This window comes from Notothenia rossii (genome assembly GCF_949606895.1).
Source record: "Notothenia rossii genome assembly, chromosome: 6".
Lineage (NCBI taxonomy): Eukaryota > Metazoa > Chordata > Actinopteri > Perciformes > Nototheniidae > Notothenia > Notothenia rossii.
Window position 1 is genome coordinate 74,963,391 of NC_136909.1, and position 21,090 is coordinate 74,984,480.

At 42.7% G+C, this 21,090-nt stretch overlaps 1 protein-coding gene across 3 annotated transcripts in view; it reads left to right on the forward strand.

The window, feature by feature from the left end:
* Positions 1-21,090, forward strand: part of zmiz1a (zinc finger, MIZ-type containing 1a) — a 97,983-nt gene that overhangs the window by 71,512 nt on the left and 5,381 nt on the right. The window contains exons 6-16 of one of the 3 annotated variants that reach the window (XM_079688760.1): positions 422-527; positions 16,408-16,543; positions 18,265-18,379; positions 18,519-18,739; positions 18,830-19,031; positions 19,155-19,436; positions 19,715-19,894; positions 20,100-20,168; positions 20,268-20,460; positions 20,557-20,698; positions 20,817-21,027. In XM_079688760.1, the coding sequence (XP_079544886.1) occupies positions 422-527; positions 16,408-16,543; positions 18,265-18,379; positions 18,519-18,739; positions 18,830-19,031; positions 19,155-19,436; positions 19,715-19,894; positions 20,100-20,168; positions 20,268-20,460; positions 20,557-20,698; positions 20,817-21,027 (1,857 nt within the window). Of the gene's footprint in view, positions 1-421; positions 528-5,876; positions 6,421-16,407; positions 16,544-18,264; positions 18,380-18,518; positions 18,740-18,829; positions 19,032-19,154; positions 19,437-19,714; positions 19,895-20,099; positions 20,169-20,267; positions 20,461-20,556; positions 20,699-20,816; positions 21,028-21,090 lie in introns of those variants that run through there. The other 2 variants (XM_079688761.1, XM_079688762.1) reach the window with 2 other exon arrangements.

Here is a 21,090-nt window from a genome sequence, read left to right on the forward strand (position 1 = left end):
CTTTGGGGCCAGAGCAGGCTTGTTAGATTATAACCTTTCCGTGGCTCAGCTGGCTTTGCAGAGTGACCGTGGTTTGGCTCTCTCACCTCTCTTTAAGGTTCATACAGTGATCAGACTCATCCTGACTGAGGATCACTGGAGAAACCCACGCGGCAGACTCCACATTAATCTGTGTGTTTAAGTGTTTATTGAATGTGTGTCTGAAGAAAAAGGGAATTCAATAATAGCAGCTGTTCAAAAATATTAACACAGCTATGCGAGTACAAGGGTTTAAGATGCCTTAACTGCTTATTTAGCATTCATTGTTCATGTAGAAGATCAATATTGTTATGGTGTTGCATAAGAAAGTGTATCGATAGATAATGATTGAATCCAAATGATGTAATGGTTACAAAACAGTTGATGTAATGCTGATCTGCAGGTGGTGAGTCGCGTCGCTGCTCAGCAGGGGTACGATCTGGACCTGGGCTACAGGGTACTAGCTGTGTGTGCTGCTAACCGGGACAAATTCACTCCCAAGTCTGCAGGTAAGACCCACCCCTTTTCTAAAATACCAGCAGATGCATGCTCACACATCATCCCATTTGCTGCTCTTGACTTGCAAGACAGCGTTCTACACAGTGCTCATTGTTCTTCATGCTGCTATTACCCACTTTTTCATGCAATAAAACAATTAGTACAAAACGCTGTATTGTTTAAAGAGAGAAGTAGATGGAAGAGTTTCATTTTCATGCTCAGGCCATGAATGCACAAAGTAGCTGCCTAATACTTAACACAATAATTACACTAACAGTTTAGCCTGTATACTATTTTGTTCATGTCAATGCTTAAAAACCAATAAAGTTACCATGAAGTTGTGGTTCGCAAATTTGCGTCTGCGACCACAGACATCACACAAAAAGCATTACTGTATAATGTCAGATATTTGTAGTCCCCATTAAACATTAATGTGCTATTGAGATGAGCTGTCCGGGTGGTAGCTTGACAAAAACAGTCTACTCAACAGTCCTTCCACTCAGACCCACACCTGCATGCACACACACACACATGGATATTAGAGAGAGAAGGAGTGAGCAGTAATGCTATCCTCAGATATTTATCTATCAAATCCAATTTCCCCTCTCCGATCCATACCTCCCCTCCCCGCCTCCCACAGTCCTGCAGGAGCGGCCCTGTTCTTGTGCATTTGTCAAAGTGAAATGTGCAGAGGCGGGAGATGGGAGAGAGCAAAAGAGATGGATGGCCGGGGAGGTGTCGCTGGTGTTTGCTGGACCACTCACTCTGCCTGACAAATCTGTAGCCAGCCAGTCAGAACACAGATACACCTCGTGTTTCACCAGTTACATAAGTGGCAGGTGTAAGAGTCAAATATTTTTGATTAAGCTGTCTGATTCTTTTGTTGTTCTGTCTGGGCGAATATATCACTGTTTTATAACAGGAAGTGCAGTGACAGTAACTGAGACAGTCTGAAATCTTACCCTCTTATTCTTAATATGGGATGTGTTGCATCTGAATATAAGCCTTGATATGTATCAGTTTCTGAAGTTTTGTCGCTAACATGATCCCATGATATGTACATTTTGCTCGAGCCGGATATCCTCTTTCAGTTGTGGTGGGAAGCGTCTTGCTGGGAGGAACCTAAGTGGTCAGACAGATGTCAGTGAACAATATTGATTGCTGTGTTTCTCTCTCTGTGTGTTCCTGTGTTGGGGTAATGTGATTGTTGTCCAGGCATGGCTCTGACTGGCTGGCTGTCTGGGCCCGACTGACAGTCAGAATCATCCTCAGGCCTACTGATGGTTCTGGGATCTAATAGAAGACAGCACTGGGTTTCAGGAAGAGCTGTTTATGCACAGCGGACAAATGGGAACTGTAGTGTAATTATGCGGGATGGGGGGGATTGGAGATATGTCGGGCTAGTCATCAAACAAGGCAGGCAGGCAGGCAGGCAGGCAGGCTGTAAGGGTGGGAGGTAGATGTGACTCAGGGCAGATCTTACTCACTTAGCATCCGTCTTCCCTCCCTTACAAGGACGTCTGTCTGAAAGAAGCAGATGGGTGGCAGCAGAGGAGACCTGATGCACAGTCTAACTCAGAGACACATACATGCGGTCGTACAAATGTAGCAACAAGGATGAAGAGAAGCGTTGGCCTTTAAAGTCATCATTTGACTGTCTTTGTGTGTGTATCTGTTCATCCATGAATGTGTGTTTAATTGTGCAAACCCCAGCACAATCTTCTGACAGCCTGCATGGCGACAGAGGGCCGCGGCTCTGACACCTGAGAGCCCAGACGAGAGCCGAGGAGTCTGGGATGCTCTCTGCGGAGCTCCTCTGGGGAGAGAGGCAGACTCTTAAGACTGCAAATCAATCACCCAGACGCTTCCCTTCAGAGCATCGGTTAAAGAGGAAATTGATAAAACAATTATTGCTACCCTACTTTTCTGCTAACAGTTTGACAACTTGAGTCGTTGCAAATGTAGGTTGGCGTGTGCTTTTCTCACTCAACTACAAAATGGTCTTGCTGCAGGGAGAGTAGGGCTGCCCAATTCATCGTATTTTAATCGCAATTACGATTTTGGCTTGCAAGGATTATGAAATAATCGAAATAAAACGATTTAAAAAAAAAAAAAAAAAAAAAAATTGTTCAGTTGAATTAGTTCAGGGTAATCAACTGTTAAAAAAAATACTGTTCACATTTTTTTTTAATAAACGTGATAACAATTATTGACTCAAATAATCGAGATTATGATTTTTGCCATAATGGAGCAGCCCTAAGGGAGTGTGCAAAAAGCTGAATTTACTAGTGATATATGATTGCCAGTAAGTTATTAGAAAGGCTACAAGAACATTTACACATCTACAATATAAAGAACATTTTCCATCTTGCATTTATCATTTTCTTTTTGCATGTGCTTGTTTATCCCTGTCTTTACTCAAATAAAGATACAACCTCAAATGCCTGAAGTCGCACTGAAGTTGCACTTATCCCAATAAGGTGTTGCCCTGTGAGACTTGTCAATCTCATTGGAGAGATTTTCAGCGACAGCAGACTGCAGCTGATGAGCTGTCTTAAGTTTACGACCTTGTGGCGAGGTTTTAGAGATTAGCTTGTTGCTCTAATCTGAATGAGATTAATCTTCTGTTATGTGAGCTAGCATTATCACTGTTTTCTCTCTCCGTCAGCTTTACGCAGTTAGCATCCTAGCGGCTAGCATATGTGCGTTTAGTTTACACTCTTGAAAAGAACCACTTTGAAGTTTGTATTTTTGTGGAGTCGCACATGATGCCTTTTTTTTGCAAACACAGTGCTTTACAGGTCATTGTTAATTCCCAAATCTGCATAGAGTCGACTATGTTTCCCTGTTATAATCTGTAGTCTGCTACTGTACTAGCTGACCTCCAGCAGAGAGGGTCATTAGATACTAGATGTGCTGCTGCCCTACAAACAGACAGAGCTCTTAGAGAGAGACTCTGAGCTGTTGGGCTACTGTGAAGTTCAGCAGACTCTAAATCAGATTAGGCACATAATCTATCAAGGCTTTTACTGTTTCCTTCCTTAGTCACCAACATGGTTGTTTCCTTTCTTTATGAAGCATGAGCTCCGATAATAAACCCATAACATTATCATTATGACACTTTTAAATGTCAATTAACTTGCCTTTTCTCCTCCTGTTAAATTTTTTATAGATGAAAGTAAATCTGAAGTGTTACTCAGTTGTACTCGTTGTTTTTTCAACATGAGCTGACACGCTCCGGATAAAAGGTTGCTGCTCCCTGGAATGATCAGTATGTTCTAAAGAAACTACTTTAATGCTTAAAGTCAGGTTGCTGCTTGTTGTTCCCCTGTCTCGCTCACAGAAATAACTATTTAATCAATTATGTTGGCATCTCATGTTATGAGAAGGTTGAGCTCCAGTAGTGAATGCTTATTATGTTTGTTAAAGAGCAGGTGATTGTTAAGATCTCTTTTATCTACACATGTGATGATTGTCTTTGTTTTTAGCTGTTTGGAGAAAGAAAAGGGAAAATATGACGAAAAGATCTTCATTTGTTCCTGGGTGTTTTTAGTATTCCCTCTGCCTACTCGCGTGTGACATTAAAAAGTAAAATTGTTCCAGCAGAATTGTCAGTGAACAGAGTGTGCTCGCAGTTAATCTCAGGAAAACAGCCACTCTGCTGTGTCAACAAGACAGAAACTTTCTAGGGTGTGGCTGTAACTCCATGTCCTGTAAAAGCTCACGGACCCACACACAGAGCTCACAAAAACATTTCACCTACTCATAATCTCCATAATTCAGTAAGCAGCTGAGGGTACTCCCCTTAGCCTTTTTAGAGATGTCATTGCATAATGTGTAAGTGTCTGTACGTGTACACACACACACACACACACACACACACACACACACACACACACACACACACACACACCCTCTCTCTCCTGCTCCGGCCTACAACAGTCTTCCACTTATCTGTCTCAATTTACTTTCCCCTGATTGATTTTCTCACCCGTCTTTCTTTCAATCTTTGAGCTGTGTGTGTAGAACTAGAGGAAGGTGTAGGCGTCCTTTTGTTACTGACCCAATCAACCTTACAGACTTTTATATTTAATTACTGCTGAGTAAGAGCAGCGCGTTGAATTATTAACAGGAAACAGGGTTTATTTTTAGCAGACTAGGCCTCTCCTCTGACACTCTCCAGTGGCTCGCCTTAGATGATGAAACCCCTTTGCAACTCAAATCTACCTTCAGAACTTCACTATGAAGTTTATAGAAAAAAAGCTCATGGGGAAATACTTATTAGGGTAGCTGCATGTTACTGCCTTTGGCTGATTGGGTCCTCTATCAATTGCTATTTAATTAGTTTGGTTTACACAGTTGCAAGTAAGCTCATTTTGGTAATACCCCTTCTGAGCCGGCAGTGCAGAAGCACCCCCCAACACAGAGTACTTTGTTCTTGTACTTTGTTCTTGTCAAAACTAGATGAGCAAATGATTTAAATCCTCCTTTTGTTCAGGGTTGACTGATCTGGCACCCTTACCTCAGGACTTACCCCCCCCCTCCTTATTATCCCCTAGGGGCCTTTAGATACACCCTTTACAAGTTATATTTCTGTCCAACAACGCCTCTGTTGTGTCTGTTTCGATTCTGTGATTGGTGCAACTGTTGATGACTGTGTCTCTGTCACACAAAAAGACAACTTCCCTCTGCGGTCACAAGGCCAGTGTGCGTTCCCGCTCTTCAGCTGCACATCTCAACATTTAGGTGAGCAGAGAGAACAATCATAGCGTTCCTGTTAATTCAGTCACTGTGTTTTTTCACCATGTTGGGTTATGGGCATAGTGAAGCTGAACTCAGATTCACCCTCATCATTCTGCTTCTTCTTTAATTCAGTTGCACTCAGATATTCTGCAAGTCTCTGATGTGTGTTGTTAATGGGATGGGATGAAGACAAGGGGACATTGTCAGGTTAGATGTCCTGCAGGCAGGAATCCCCTCTTTGATCATTTACTATTTGTTTGCCTTTGAGTAGATTGATCTTTACATCTCATGCTTTATCTTCTCCCACTTCCTCTCTCATGTGTTGGCCTGCAGCCAGCCTTGCATAGCATACTTGGCTCCACCCATTTATGCAAGTTTGCAATCTGAGCTGTCAGATTCTTCTCTTGTTGTTTCCTCTTTTTAGCCCTTCCTGACAAATGGCAGTCACATTGTCAGATTGTGCATGTCTGCATGTGTGTTCCCGTGTGGCTACGTGTGTGACGGCAGCTTAGAGTAACAGGGCAATGGAGCGCTAGACAGACTAGGCAGAGCACATCAATAACAGCACCTCAGGACAGAGGTGAGAAACACTGGAATATATTCTCTATCTGTTTGTCTGCGACGTCTCGTTGTCTTTATCGCTTCCTCCTTCCTCCTCGACTGTCTCCTCTGCTCCCTCTGTCTATTTCTCTCCCTTTTTTCCCTCCCACTCTCCCTCCCTCCCTCCCCCCCCTGCAGTCTCGAGAGTATGTTGGAGCCGGTAGCAGGTACAGCAGGAGCCCATTAGTCCAGAGCCCCGCTCTGATTGGATAAGCCGGAGAAACCGGGAGACTGCCTCTGAATAATTGATGTGCATTGTGCAGACGCTGGACAAGGGGAAAAGACAGATCAGAGAGCAAGGGAGGAGAAAGAGAGTGAGCAAAGGGAAAGAAGAGAGGAAGAGAGGAGAGGAAGTGAGAAAGAAAGAGAAAAGAAAGAGTGAGCAGAGTAAGGGATATGTGCTGGGAGTGATAAGGTGCAGGCAGGAGGCTTGGAAGCACCAAAAGCTTTGAGAGTTGCCACTGGCCTCTGCGGGAACAGGAGCATTTGTGACACTTGAGTCTTTTCTCTGCACTATGAAGGGAATAAGATGAGATGTGCAGGGACTTTGCTTGGCTCTGGGTAAGTGTGTGTGTGTGTGTCTGTGTGTGTGTTTGTGTCCGCTGTCCACGTGTGTATCTCTGCACAAAGCTGTTTGGTATATTATCTGAGTATGCGAAGGGCAGGATCAGGAGGCCAATTGAGAAGTTGATTTAGGTCAACTCTTATGCAAAACGTTTCAATTAAATTGTGCTTTGTCATTGTTATGTCTAGAGCTGTAATTTAGGCCATAGATGAAATGGGCTTCCTCCATCTTGTCTGGTGTTTAGTGTGAGTATAGTCCAAAGCACTTGCTGCTCACACAGGACAGGATCAGTGCAGATCAGCTGACCACAGGTTGACCTACATGCGGTTCTCTCAAAGGGTTACTCTTGAGTGTGTTTCTGCCTGTGTGCAATGTGCACAAGAATACATTGACGTGTGTATTGGTTAAGTGTTGTCTTGTTTCTGGGTTTTGTGGTTAAAGGTTACAGTTAAGGTGATGTTTAGTGCTTTATGTTGAGGGTTAATGGTGGGGTTCAAATTGCTCAGGGTTAGGAAAATCAGATCACATAGTAAAATAGTTATTTAATTATAACAGAAATAGATGGAACAAAAACACATGGTTTTGTCAGTTTGTATTTAGTTTATTTACTTTAGACACCTTAAGGACACAATAATGGCCATTGCTGTCAATTATGTATTGAGGTAAGATGGAGTCCTTGTGAACAGTAGGCATTGTGTAGACTAGGAAGGACAATGCAGTTAGATCAGTGCACTCTTTTATTCACCCTTCAGTGATGTTAAAAAGTTGCTGTTATGGTAAAGTCAGTGTCTCATTAGGTGAGAACAATTACTTTACATGAATGAGTAAAGGGCAGTCAGGCAGTAAAAGTGACATGATGCTGCTGGCTATATAATGTTTGACATCATTTTAACACAGACAACTTAATTGCTGTTTCAAACAACAACAAGATTGACTTTATGTAGAAAACTCTTCAACAGCTGTCGTTGGGCTGCAGCACTTCCTGTTAGCCAGAGCAGGGTGTAAACCGCAGAAACATTTTAAAAAAAAAATGTGCATCCTCACAGGGGTGTACAAGAATATCCATACTCTACAATTTCATGATATCATGCTTTGGTAAATTGTATCAATACTCAAAAACTCTACTGATAAGTGAATATGATTCACTTTGAATGCTTTTTGGCAGGCAGGGCCCAGATTGCACAAGATGTTGTTACAGGGTCTTTGATTCATGAATTAATGAACTCATAACTATTGTCATTTTACTCTGATTTGAACATATCATACTATAAATTATATTATAATAAGATAAGAAGTACTTTATTGATCCCAATTTGGGACATGTTTGCGTTGCAGCAGCACAAAAAGACAAGGCATTGTACATTAGAGAAATTAAAAGACTAGAAATAAATAATAAAAATATTTTATTGGATTTTAAAAAGAAATGTATCCCCTTGCTTACAGTACTCTAATATACTGAATCCCCAGTATCTTTGTATGATATGTACAAATTCTTGCCAATACACAACCCTACTTCCTCACCCTTAAAGCCACATGCTGCCGCCCTCTCCCTCTGGCCTTCCTCCTTTCTCTCTGGCCCCAAAGCTGTGTTCGTATCTCGTACTCAACACACTTCCCATCAGCCTGTCTGGTGACTCATTCATGACATTTGATTTTAAACAGTATGTTTGTTTTTTTGCAATGTCTTTCTGCTTTTTCTGTGAATCATTTCCATGCTTGACACCCCCCCCCCCCCCCCCCCCTTCCTCTAAACGAAAGCAAGTTGGAATAGGTAAAGTTGTGTCAGAGTTACTGCTTGAGATAAGAGAGGAAATTCTGGTTGGACCAGCTGATGTCAGGTAGTGATAGTGGAGAGGGTGGAGCTCTCAGGGCTCCAGGCTACAGAGTATTCATGTAGGATGTGTTTCAGGAAGACATTCTTCAGTCTTGTTAATTGCTTCCTTATCTATTCAGCGCTCTACTCAAGGTGTGTTGACATCCTCCCATTGATACTTCTCAAGACTTGCCTTACTAACATACCTCAAAAAAGGCCACAGCTGGAATCTCATCACCCTTTTTTAATCACTTTTCTTATAATTGAAACGGCAGCTCCAGGAAATCTGAGAATCCTTGTTTGTGTTTTTCACCCTCATGATTTCATTGACGGAACAACAGTGTGAGATATATTGAATACATATTGTGGAAGAAGTGTGTCTGGTTATAATTAGGAATGTGATATTTACTAGTTCCCTTCCAGTGGTGAGAAGCTGTGCTTTGCTGATAAGAGCAATTCATTCACAGCTTCCTGTTCTCTGATGCTCTTTCTCACCGTGTGAGGCGCCTTACTCTATAAGCACATCTTCACAAAGCACAGACACCGACTGTGTTTGTTTACTCACCAACACACACCTCAGTTTCCATATTTACTCTACTTTTTATTTTCAATTTTTGTCCGTATGCTTTTGTCCACATGCCTGTGCGCCCATGTGCATTTCCCTGCTTTCTTTTACATGCCTATGAGTGAAACTGTGCGTATTTACTGCACAATGTGTGTGACTCAGATGTGAATAATAGATGTGAGCCTACGTAGGATCATTGTGAGTGTTGTGACAGTTTTCTGATACAGATGTGGAAGGCCGTGACCCCAGGCTTAACACTGTAAGCAGGACGCGCTGACTCACAGAACATCTGACCGGCCACCTGAATTTCATATTCCAGCGGGGATGTAGGTCAAATCTATAGGACAATGTCATAGCAGATGTACCTAAAGCAAACCTGAAGGGCTTTGCAACTGACGTGGTTACTCATTTGCGACACAATATATATAAAGCACCTTAAATAGAGCTGGAACAACTAGTCAGTGAAAATAAACTATTTTGAAATTTGTATTATAAAGAGTAATGCCAAAAATCTTTCAAAGTTTTTTTCCCTGCTTTTTTTTTTTTTTTAATATCATTATGAACTGAGGCTCATTTGAATTTCCGGAGAGAGACTTTTAGGGTGTAAGTGTGCTGTTCATACATTAATTAGGGAAACAAATTAAACCAGTCATTTATTTTCTTGAAACTAGAGTGTAATATATAAAGAAAATAAGCTTTTGCAACAAAGTGCTTTAACTTATTAGTCCTTGAATCATGTGATAACAGCACACACATTGAGAATGGTCATTTAAAGTCACTTTATGTTAAGAAATGTAAATCTGTCTCAATCAAGTCAGTTGGACTAGTCGCACCCCACTGAACATAACATATGTCATTTACTGTATTTGTTGTTTTTTGTGTCAACATGCGACACGGAGATCCCACATTTCCCGCCTGAGCTCCGACATTTTGCACCTTAAGTCCGACCCGGTCGTCATACTGCATTATGTTTGGTGTTCATGCTGACTCTTATAACTCTGCCCCATTTAAAAATGTGTAATTTGAACCCCACAGAAACCAGCACCTGCAGGAGATGTCAGAGTGACTCAGGTAGAGCTACCCTCCCTTTCTGGGCTGCAGCATCTCTTTGGCTTGTGACCCACACACATCCCGGGGAGGAGGGGATCCGCCCACTCCCTCCATCTCCACCTGTCCTCTGTCTAGCATCCTTCCATTCATCTTCTCCCCCCCTCTGTCCTCGTGTCTGGTGTACTGCCAGAGGTCGTGGATGAAATTCTGTCAAACCAGCCAAAAAAAGAAAAACTGCATGGATTTACCAATGCGAACGAAAAAGAAAACAATTCAGGAAAATTTCAGTCTGTCAAAAAAAAAGCAGAAATAACACATTTCAAGTTAGAGGCTGATTTCAGATTTGGAATATTCTGATCTGTGGGAACATTTAGTTACATTAAAGGCCTGGTTTTGGTTGAGTTTGATTCCTGACACAGCGCTGTCTCTCTGCAGGGCATGTTTGAGTTGTTCTGCCTCTAAGCTGTTGAGACTAAAGCCCATTTGATATGCTCTTCTCTTGGAAGAAGTTGGCTGAACAGAGAGGGGGCAGGATGGGGGATATCATTGACTGCTTAAATGGCTTCCATTACACTTTTGCAAAAAGCATGACTTATTTTTTTTTTATTTCGCAGGATTTTATATCCCCTCCATATTTGTCTTTTGCATAATACTTTGTACCCACAAAGCAGAGACTTATCTGCCAGTGTTTTACAGACCTCTGCCTATGATATCTTTTTAAAACTGCTTCTTTGTTGTCATCCCACACATTGTCTGAAGGCTTCTCTGTCTAGTGCCGCAGTGTTCATGCTCCAAAAGTGTAATTATTCATGTAGTATTTTCTCCTTTGTCTGTGTTGTTGCCAACAAAACTACAGAAGAGCTGAATGCACAGTGTTACATGTCTCTATCAAAGCCTGGCGTGCCCAGCGATGGTGATCAAGATTTGGCATTATTTCCAGATTTTGGGGGATTTTAAGGCTAAGACGTGATGTTGTATGAGGGAAGGGATGTGAGATCGATTAAGGTTTATTTCTTTTATAAGAACTAATAATCAGCTACTGCTAGTGCAGAGGTAGATAGTGCCCAAGACCAGGCTCAAAACCCGAGGTGACCGAGCCTTCGCAGCAGCTGGCCCTCGGCTCTGGAACAGTCTGCTCCTTAATGTGAGGTCGGCCCAGACCCTAGGGGATTTTAAATCCACGCTAAAGACTCACTTCTTCTCTCCGGCCTTCGAGTCAGAGCGGAGTACGACTCCTGACATTTCCCTGTGTTTTGTTTTTATTTGTTGTTGTAATTTGTTGTCTTCTGTTTGCTATTGTGTTTTTATTAAATGTACAGCACTTTGGCTCGACCAAAAATCTTTTTTAAATGTGCTCTATAAATAAAACCTGATTTGATTTGAATAACGTCCTGCTAGTTAGCACAATGCTTGTTAGGAATACATCAATACATTTGAAATGGGCCTTGTGAAAACCTTACACAGCCACCTTGTTGTCATTGATTGCCACCAATCTTTGCTTTGTAATGTTATCTGACAAATTGCAACAGTCAAATGTAACATCTCCTTTACAAGAAGTTCAGTGGTAAATACAACCAAGGGGTTAAGCCCTCGATCTGGTACATGATGCTGTATCACAAACTCTTGAGTGATGCCATTTCAGTACCTTGATATGGAGGTGTAGCTTCATTCTTCAGTGGAGCCAGATAATGCACTCCTCCTGCACTGGATTTCAGTGGATAGTGGATTCCAATGTGTCAAAGAAACAACAACAACATCAACAACAACAACAACAACAACAACTGTAATGTGTTTGTTTAGCCCAAACAAATTCAGGAAAATAGGTGGCACTGGAGCAATTTGAAAAACATTGAAAACTTTAAACCCATAAGGAGTTTGTTCTGTTAAATAGTTGTAAATAAACACAACAAAGTGATCAAGACATAAGCAGTGTATTTTTATTTTAATACCACTCAAGTTTGGGCTTTTTCTTGTGTTTGATTGATCTTGTGTAATTGCTTTTGAGCCAAATCTGTATCAGCCGTACAGGGAGTTCAGTCATTTATTTTCATATTTAAGTTGTTTTGTTTCAAACCTGGAGTGCCTGTGCAACTTTACCATAGTCTGCAACACCAGCGTTTACTCTAAGACATAGCTTGACTTTTTTCATCCCAAAATTGCACTACGTCTTTGGTGATCTCTGCTGCCCTTTTAACACAGAGGATGTGACAAGCTCCACAATTACTGATGGGCTGCGGGAGAGAATAAAATCTGTTTGCACCTGCTGAAATTGCCATTCTAGTGTGTGGACTTCACTTCATTGCTGGCATTTAGCACACAATTAGGCCATTTTAGCGAGTTCTTCTCTTCTCTATAGGCCAAATGTTCTGTAAAAGTAAAATGATGCTTCCCTATGTAGTCATATAACACGTTTAGTTCAGTAATTCACACCTGGGAACCGTCCGGCACTATGACACTCTGCTGCTGGCCTCAGCATCTCTGTTGAAAGAGTTGAGTGTTAAATGCCTTCCTAAAGGGCACAGCAGTTTGTGTGAAGGCGAGGGTGTCTCGGTCACCTTCCCAGCCATGATATACCCTGTTGAAGCTTACATGTGGCGGAACCAGGGCTTCACACTTAAATCATGTCAGGTGTTTATCAACAAAGGGGTGTCACCACCATCTTTAACTGAATCATGTCGAACACATTTAAACCGCCCCTAGAATCAGATAGTGAGCAACCTATCCTGATTTAACTAGCAAATGATATACTCAGAGGCTTTGTACCACACACAGATGCTTGCCCACACACTGCACTATCAGAGTTCATTGTAATGAGGATTGGGCTTTCCTTGTACACACACACACACACACACACACACACACACACACACACACACACACACACACACACACACACACACACACACACACACTCTGTCATTAGTTAATGGGCCTTGCAGCCTGTTACCAGGGCTTACTCTCCCTCCCTGCTGCTCCCTGAGGGGCTGAGGTGAGGTTAGAATGACCCAGGGCTTCTGCTATCACTCAGCCATACAGCATTAAACACAGCCTGAGTGAAGAGGGTCCATATGTCTCTTGGTATTACTCAATTAAAAGCCACAGCTTTTACGAAATGGAGCTATTTGAAGAGGATCAGCTCTTGTCTTGCCCTTCGCTGCTAGAGGACACTTGTTAGGGAGAGGTCTCTGTGTTCAGACAGTGCAGAGAATCCTGGGAAAACACCTCAACACCACCCAGCAGCATTAGACTCACTCTGGTGTCACTGCAGTCTGTAGACATCCATCACCCGGAGCAGTAACTGTGTTATATCCACGTATTTAAAGAGAAAACTTGACAAATTGCGCAGTCATGAGTACATTTTGATGTCCTTGCTTGCAGTTTAAGTGTATGAATAGTGAGATTAGCCTAGATAAACTCGATTACAGGATTTCTAGGGGATAAGCAGTAGCTTTTTTCAAGGGCAGGGAAATGCACCTTTAAACATTTCCAACGAACAAGGGTATGTCTGAGTACACATGTCATTTCCCTGATTAATTAGATGCAGCTTTAAGCTAGAATTGTATGGATTGTGAAAGTATCCAGGGAGAAAATGCTGATATAGAAACACAAACCCTCAGCGTTAGAGAAGGTGGCTTCAGGCAACACAAGCTCCCGATAGGCCTAATGTTTCATACTGTAGCTACAATCTCAGCTTTCTTACTCAACTGTAAACGGCCGTCAACACTTCATCAAGTAGCACTGACGTTCTGCAGAGCTGCTACTTGATCCTTTGGATATCTAGTGTTTGTGGAAAGATTGGCCCTATTAAACATCCAGGCTACACGCAGAAACAGAAAGAAAAACATCCAGGTTCAATCCACTCTGTGTGAGGAGTAAAACTAATATGATTTCCCCGAAACTGAGCGGTCTCATCAAAAACCAAAGTTATTATCTTATGATGTTGTAAATCAATCTTGTGAAAGAAAACCCTTAGTACTTAATTCCTCTACTCTTTATAAGCAACTTTTCTACTGGGACTGGAAACAGATGAGGCTGATCTTGTCTCCAGCATTAAGTATCTGATTACATAAAAATAGTAATAAATAAAAAAGGAGACAGACACCTCTGTACTGTTGACCTCTGCTCCTATATTTCTCCAAGAGTGAAGTTAAAAAAAACAGCAAAGAGAGGATAACTAGTATCGTAATTAACAATACTGCCAACAAACAGACGGAATAAAAGGCTGAGAGGAGGAGTGTGTAAGAAGGGTATTTACTGCTGAGTGACGGGTTGAGGTGAGAGGAGCGTGGTAGTTGCTGGTTTGTGATGGTGATCACACAGGGGGCTGTGAGGTGAAAATAAGGTCATACACACTGTACTCATCTTGCTAAATATGAACGTTGCCCTGAGCGGACCTTCACTCTTAGCCTTGTCAGCTTGTTGGGTCTGGTGGCTCGTAGCCACACTGATGTGATAGCTCGCTGCCTCTCTCTGCTCTCCTCTGCCTCTCTCCGCCTCTCTCTCCCTGCAGCAGCGGCTCCATCACTTGTGCTTGGAGCTGATCTTTAGGTCTAAATGGTGGGTTGCCAGTTGAAGAGACAGTCCCTCGGTGCAGAGGTGGTGATTTAGTGGGGAGATAAGCTCTCCGTAATGGCAGGGTGGAATAATTCCTCTTTAACTAGGAGGCTTGGCTCTCTCCACCCTCCAGAGGAAAATGTTACTGCTCCCGTCTGCTTTGTTCTTCATTCCTTTTCTCTCTTTCTTCTTCCCTTTGCTCCCTTTCTTTTTTGTTTGTCTTTATAGGTAGAAACTTGTTTGATCAAATATTATTCATTCAGAAAAGATGATGCATTGTTAGCTCTCTTCTAATCATAATTAGTACAGGTTACGGATGGCACAACTCTAACAGCAATTCAATTTCGAAATCACAACAATTGGTTATTTCTTTCATTTAATGCCATGTTTTTTTATTTTCCTTTCACTTACAGGCATTCTCGCAGGCAGTTTATGTGTGTGACTTTGTTGATCTTATGAATTCAATGCCAATTTCATTGTCATAGGAAATCTTGAGGTTTAAACAATCTAAGGGCGCAAAACACTTTTTAAAAACTCTATTCTACTCAAATCTTCAAACCCCAAACCTGACAGCAGCACTTCATAAAAGCTGGTGTATCTGGCTCTACGGGGCTAAAAATAGCTTCTTGAATTATTTAATTAAGTAGTGAACGCTGTAACCTTTCTTTTGTTGGTTTGTCAAGACAACTTTCTACGATCAAGAGGCGGTGTGTTTAAATAATCCGCAGGACTCTGATCGATTCAAGAAAGACAAGTTGATTGGCATAGGGGAAAACAGTTATAAAATGAAATTGGCAAGATACAAATAAATATCTCTCGTCTTCATGAGGAGGATGAGAAAGCTACACGACTTGATTAGTCCTTAGAGATTTGAAAGGATGTGGAAAGTGTGGAGAAGAAAGAAGTGGTGTTGATGAGTGGAGGAGAGGAAAGATATGACCGTTTCTTACTTCCTACATAGATCATATCTGTAACCCAAATCACTCTGTCTCTGTGCCTCTCACGCTCCATTTCAGCCCCTCCCGCTCTGTGGCTGAAAAACTGGGAGGTCCTTTGTGTTAGTGGAGAGATTTCAGTTTACATTTGACACTGCAGGTAGAGATGATGTGATGTAACTGTTGTGAAATCCACACAGGCAAATATCAACAGAGGTGTATTGAGTAAGGCTGCCCCCTGGAGGCTCTAGCTATTATGTCAGGTGTTCAACACAAGCGATTCAGGCCTTTGCATTGTTGGAAGAATCAACATACTGTAGTGATTGTTTTCATTTGAAGTTGACTTTTAAAGGTCTCCTATTATACTGTTTTTCATTACTTTATTTTAGGTCTCAGATATATATAAAACATGTCTCTGAAGTGTTTGGCTGAAATACCAAACAGATCATGCATGGCAGCATCCCATAATCCCCTCTGTTTCAGCCCTGTTTCAAAAGTGCTGATTCTCTGTCTGTTACTTTAGATGAAAATAAGAAGCCCCTCCCCACGCCCCTCAGAGAGATATTTGGTTAAAAAAGAACACAATGGTGCTCTAGGAGGATATTCAGGTGATAAGGTGGGGGGGGGGGGGTTACCTTGGTTGGTGATTGGCTAATAGTTACACAAGCCAAAAAAAACGTTATGACATCATAAAGTGGCCAAAATCCGATCAGCTGATTTTCAGGCAGGTTTTTATATAAATGGATCAGGAGAAAAAGAGAGCGAATCTTTTTTCCTGAAACGTTCAGAATCTCTTTACACAGAGGGGACACATGTTGATGTATAAAAGAGAGGAAAAGGTGGATTTTGCATATTAGGTGACCTTTAACGGTGTAACAATTGAAACAAGAAAATACAATTGTTTTCTATGTGATCATTCTCACATGGGACCTTTGACATGCACCTACAGCCACATGAATACACAGTGCAGCAGACCCATGTCCATGAAGGAGAAATGTGTGTGTTTGTTTGTTGATCAGAGACTAACGCATGTGCATGTGTGTTTGTTTGTGTGTTTCCCTTGCAGCCCTGCTGTCGTCGTGGTGCGAGGAGCTGGGTCGTCTCCTCCTGCTGCGTCACCAGAAGAGCCGGCAGAACGAACCGCAGGGGAAAGTCCCCATGCAGCCCAGCATGAACAGCATGAAGCCCGGCCTCACACACAGGTCAGTGGGGAGCCTGTCCCAGGAATAAACTCTGTGCTTATCTTCCAGTAAACCCAGATTCTCCATGTACTTCAAGGTTACTGTTTTCCGGTGTTATCTGTGTGAAGTTTTTAGTGTATTTAAAATAACTGTAAAAAGAGGAGTATCGAGGGCAAAATACTATACAGCATACAATCTGTGAAGCACATTTGTGAATTGGCACTCCAATGCCTTGTCACTTGCTTCTGAATAAATTAGGTTAATACAGCTTTTTTCTTTTGGCTCTAGTTATTCTATTGAATATGGTACGCCAGACACTCCTGCTACTTTTGAGTAAATTTATGAAATTCAAATATTTTTGTTTGATTTAATTAGTGTTGAACCTGTTGATATTTAGACTGAGACCAGCCTTAATGTGTGTGTGCCATCTGTCAGTTGTCTGTAGCTCATGTGGGATAAACTCTCAGTCCGCATGAATTAAGCTTAATAGAAGATAATAACACAAACATCAGCTGATATGTAACCTTTGTCTTTTACAACAATCAGTGGGAGTTCTTTCATTGTGAGGAATAACATTGAAAAGGTGACATTTCTCGTTTAAAAGAGGAATAAGCCGAGGTTAACATTGTATATTTCAATGACAAAAATAGTCTATTTTGAGTCTAGATGTTGCAGCGTCTGTGTGGATGGGAGCTGTGGGAAAGTGTGTGTAGATGACAGGGAAGATGTATAATGAGAACGTAAAAAGAATGCAAACAAATAGAGGATAAAGAAAAGGAAAACATGCCATAAAGTTCCCGAAGCTTTGACAATGTAGCTATTTCTCTGCCTTTTCGCTTAATTTGTTTCATAACACATTCTCCCATATTGTACCAAACTAATTCAGGCTTAAAAGTTAGACGCTAACTAAGGGGCCCTTTTGTATCTTTAAGAGACAGGGTGCAGAAGTAGGTTGTCCTTCAGTGTTATCTTGAATTCAGTGCTATTTGATACACGCCCCGAAAGATTTTCCATTTTTGAAGAAAAGCTCCGGAATAACTTTGAGTGGAGCTGAGGTGATTTGGGGTGGGGGGACAAACTGGAGAGCTGTGAAGTAATGTTTTGGGGAACATTGTGTGCTCATAGCTCTCCCGAAGAAAATAAAGAGTGAGGCCTCTGCTAAGGATCTAGGGATAATGTTGTGCCTTTATGGGGAAATATTGAACAAGTTGTCCATTCCAGGAGCTAACCTCTGAGCGAAAACAAGCTGCGCTCCAAAAACAGCAGTACTTTCCCACTCCACTGGCCACTTGCCTCTCCCCTTGAGGATTTAGCTTGTTTATTATGTGAAGCAGAACCTCATATTTTGCCCTTATATTTGTTTTAAATCTGAATGTTAAACATTCCAACTCTATTCTCCCCATCCATATCCAAGTACTTTTCAACAGCTCCAAAAAACGAGTTAATCATATTTAGTTTTTTTTCTGGTGTGTGTGTAGCTATGCAACTCCTCATGGGCTCATTTGGAGCTTTTTACTCTTCTCACTGTGCAGCAGCCATGAGTAGATATCCTGGCTGGAAATGTGTTTTGAAATGATATGCCAAACATTTCAAATTGCTTCACATTCTGGCAAGAAATATTCCCAAATTATTCACATCTCTGGACGGATATGCAACTCTGTTGGCTTTCTATTTATTTTGTAAGCCAATCGAAACTTAAAATGACATCAGGCTCATGTTTTTGTTTTTGATCTACTTTCCAGTGATGGATCCTTTCCCTATGACTCTGTCCCCTGGCAACAAAACACCAACCAGCCCCCTGGGTCATTGTCTGTGGTTACAACAGTGTGGGGCGTCACCAACACGTCACAGAGTCAGGTATGTCATGAGCAGCATCCAGCCTGTAATTATATAAATACTGACAAACATTTAAGGCTTGACTCAGAAGCTTCTGCCTGCTTTGTTTATTTTACAAACCCTAATGTATACTTTATGTTTCTGTATTGGTTGAATCTAGGTGCTCGGTAACCATATGGCAAATAGCAATAACCCCATGAACCCCGGAGGTAACCCTATGGGCTCGGGTATGTCTGCCAGTGCAGGGGGGATGAACTCCCCCCAGTTTAATGCTCAGCAGCAACAGTTTCCCAACAAAGGCGGCTCCAACCAACAGTACATGCAGCAGGGCATGTATGGCAGGCCAGGCTACCCTGGGGGTCCTGGGGGATACAGCGGAAAGTAAGCAACTGCATACGACTCTTAAAAAAATATATCAAGCAATAAAATCTACCGTAATGATTAAAACGTGTGTTCTGTGTTTTTTTACAGTTACTCTGGAGGCCCAAACCCCCCCCAAGGAGGAATGGGAATGACCTCCCACTCACGTACTCCTGGTGACTTCACTCAGCCGGCCGCCGCAGCTGCAGCTGCTGCTGTCGCTGCTGCTGCTGCCACGGCAACGGCCACAGCAACAGCCACAGTGGCAGCTATGCAGGAAACCCAGAATAAAGATATGAACCAGTATGGACAGGTACAGTACACACCAATCACAGATGTTTAGAGCTACCAAATAGACTTTAACATAAAAATCTACACAGAAAACATCCACCTGTTGGAGCCCCTAAATAATCAACACCTTCTGTTTTGCCTCCAGATGTGTTCTTCGTTCCAAATGGGCCCCACACAGACCTACAACAGCCAGTTCATGAACCAGCCAGGCCCACGAGGCCCTCCTGGAGGTATGAATCCAGCCAACATGGGATCAGGCATGAACAACCCTAATATGAGCGGGCCTCCCATGGGCATGAACCAGGCTCGGACCCCAGGCATGGTGCCCTTTGGAGCTCACGGCCAAAGGATGCCTCAGCAGGGGTATCCCGGAGGACCCCGACATGGCATGCCCATGCAGGGGATGAAGAGGCCGTATCCTGGAGAGGTGAGACTGGATTATTGACAACAATTAGGAGATTGTGGGATGTTCTTTCCTGCAGGTGGAAAGTCAACACTAAGGCAAACAGTGTTAAAACACCACAAAAAAAACAAAACATGAAAAGAAACCTCCAAACCCTAACATCCATTTATTTGTTTGTTGAAAGAAATACGTTCTGTTTATGTAGTTATTTTCCCCTGTTTTAGAAATGAGGTCTGATATTTTTCCATATTTTGTCATATGGCATTTGTTTGACCTTTTTTCATTTCACTTTCTTTGTCCAGGCGAGTTACGGGGGTCAGCAGTACGGGCCTAACGGTCAGTTCCCTCCCCAGCAGGCGCAGTACCCTCCATCGAACGCCTCCAGGCCGCTGCCATCTCCAAACTACCCCGGCCAGAGGATGCCAGGGCAGCAGGGGCAGGGACAGTACCCGCCTGGCATGCCCATGGGCCAATACTACAAGGTCTGTTATACCCCACCATTCATCCATCTTAACATTTACTACAACTACTTACTCTTACTCAGGGTCAGACGTGGGGCTGGAGCCTATCCCAGCATGCTCTGTGCCAAATACAGAGATAGACAGATCACGATTCGTATTTATAGCCCATGCTGGAACAAACTACATTATTATACTAAACTATACTTTCTCTTTTTTTCATTCACAGCAAGAGCCCTTCAACGGTCAGAGCAACAGCTTCTCTGGGGGCGGTTACTCTTATGGCCAAGGCAATGGGGTATGTTTTCGTTATGTCCCTTGTACTAACTTTCACCCACGTATGTGGAATGAGTTAGACAGATGTTTTCATTATTGCTTTTTTGTCTGCCTTTTACAGCCCCCAAGGCCTGTTAACTACCCCCACTCCCCGGTCCCTGGAAACCCCACACCCCCTATGACCCCAGGAAGTAGTATTCCTCCATACCTGTCGCCAAACCAGGATGCGAAGCCCCCATTTCCACCAGACATGAAACCAAATATGACAGCACTTCCGCCCCCTCCATGTGAGTACCAAAGGAAGACAGAAACAGGTGGTTGCTTTTATCCTCGAGCTCTTGTATCTTTTGTCTTGTCACTTTACAAGCATAAGGTTCAAAGCTGACCCCCCTCTTTTTCTTTTCTCCCAGCTCACCCCAATGAGGAGCTGCGGCTGACGTTCCCGGTCAGAGATGGCGTGGTGCTGGAGCCGTTCCGCTTGGAGCACAACCTGGCTGTCAGTAACCACGTGTTCCACCTTCGGCCCTCGGTCCACCAGACCCTCATGTGGAGGTGGGAGCAGCACACACTCCACTTTTATTATATTTGCACATTTGCTCCTTTTAGTTCACAGATCCTGTTTGTTTTTCTGAATGATAACGCTGACTCTCTTGTCTGATTACTCCCCCAGGTCGGACCTTGAGCTCCAGTTTAAGTGCTACCACCATGAAGACAGGCAGATGAACACCAACTGGCCCGCCTCCGTCCAGGTCAGCGTCAACGCCACGCCGCTCACCATCGAGAGGGGAGACAACAAAACCTCCCACAAACCCCTGCACCTAAAGCAAGTTTGCCAACCTGGACGAAACACCATCCAGATAACAGTCACGGCCTGCTGCTGTGTGAGTACACACTCTCAGGACGATATCATTTCTAAGAGTACATAATGCGATAATAGAAGTGAT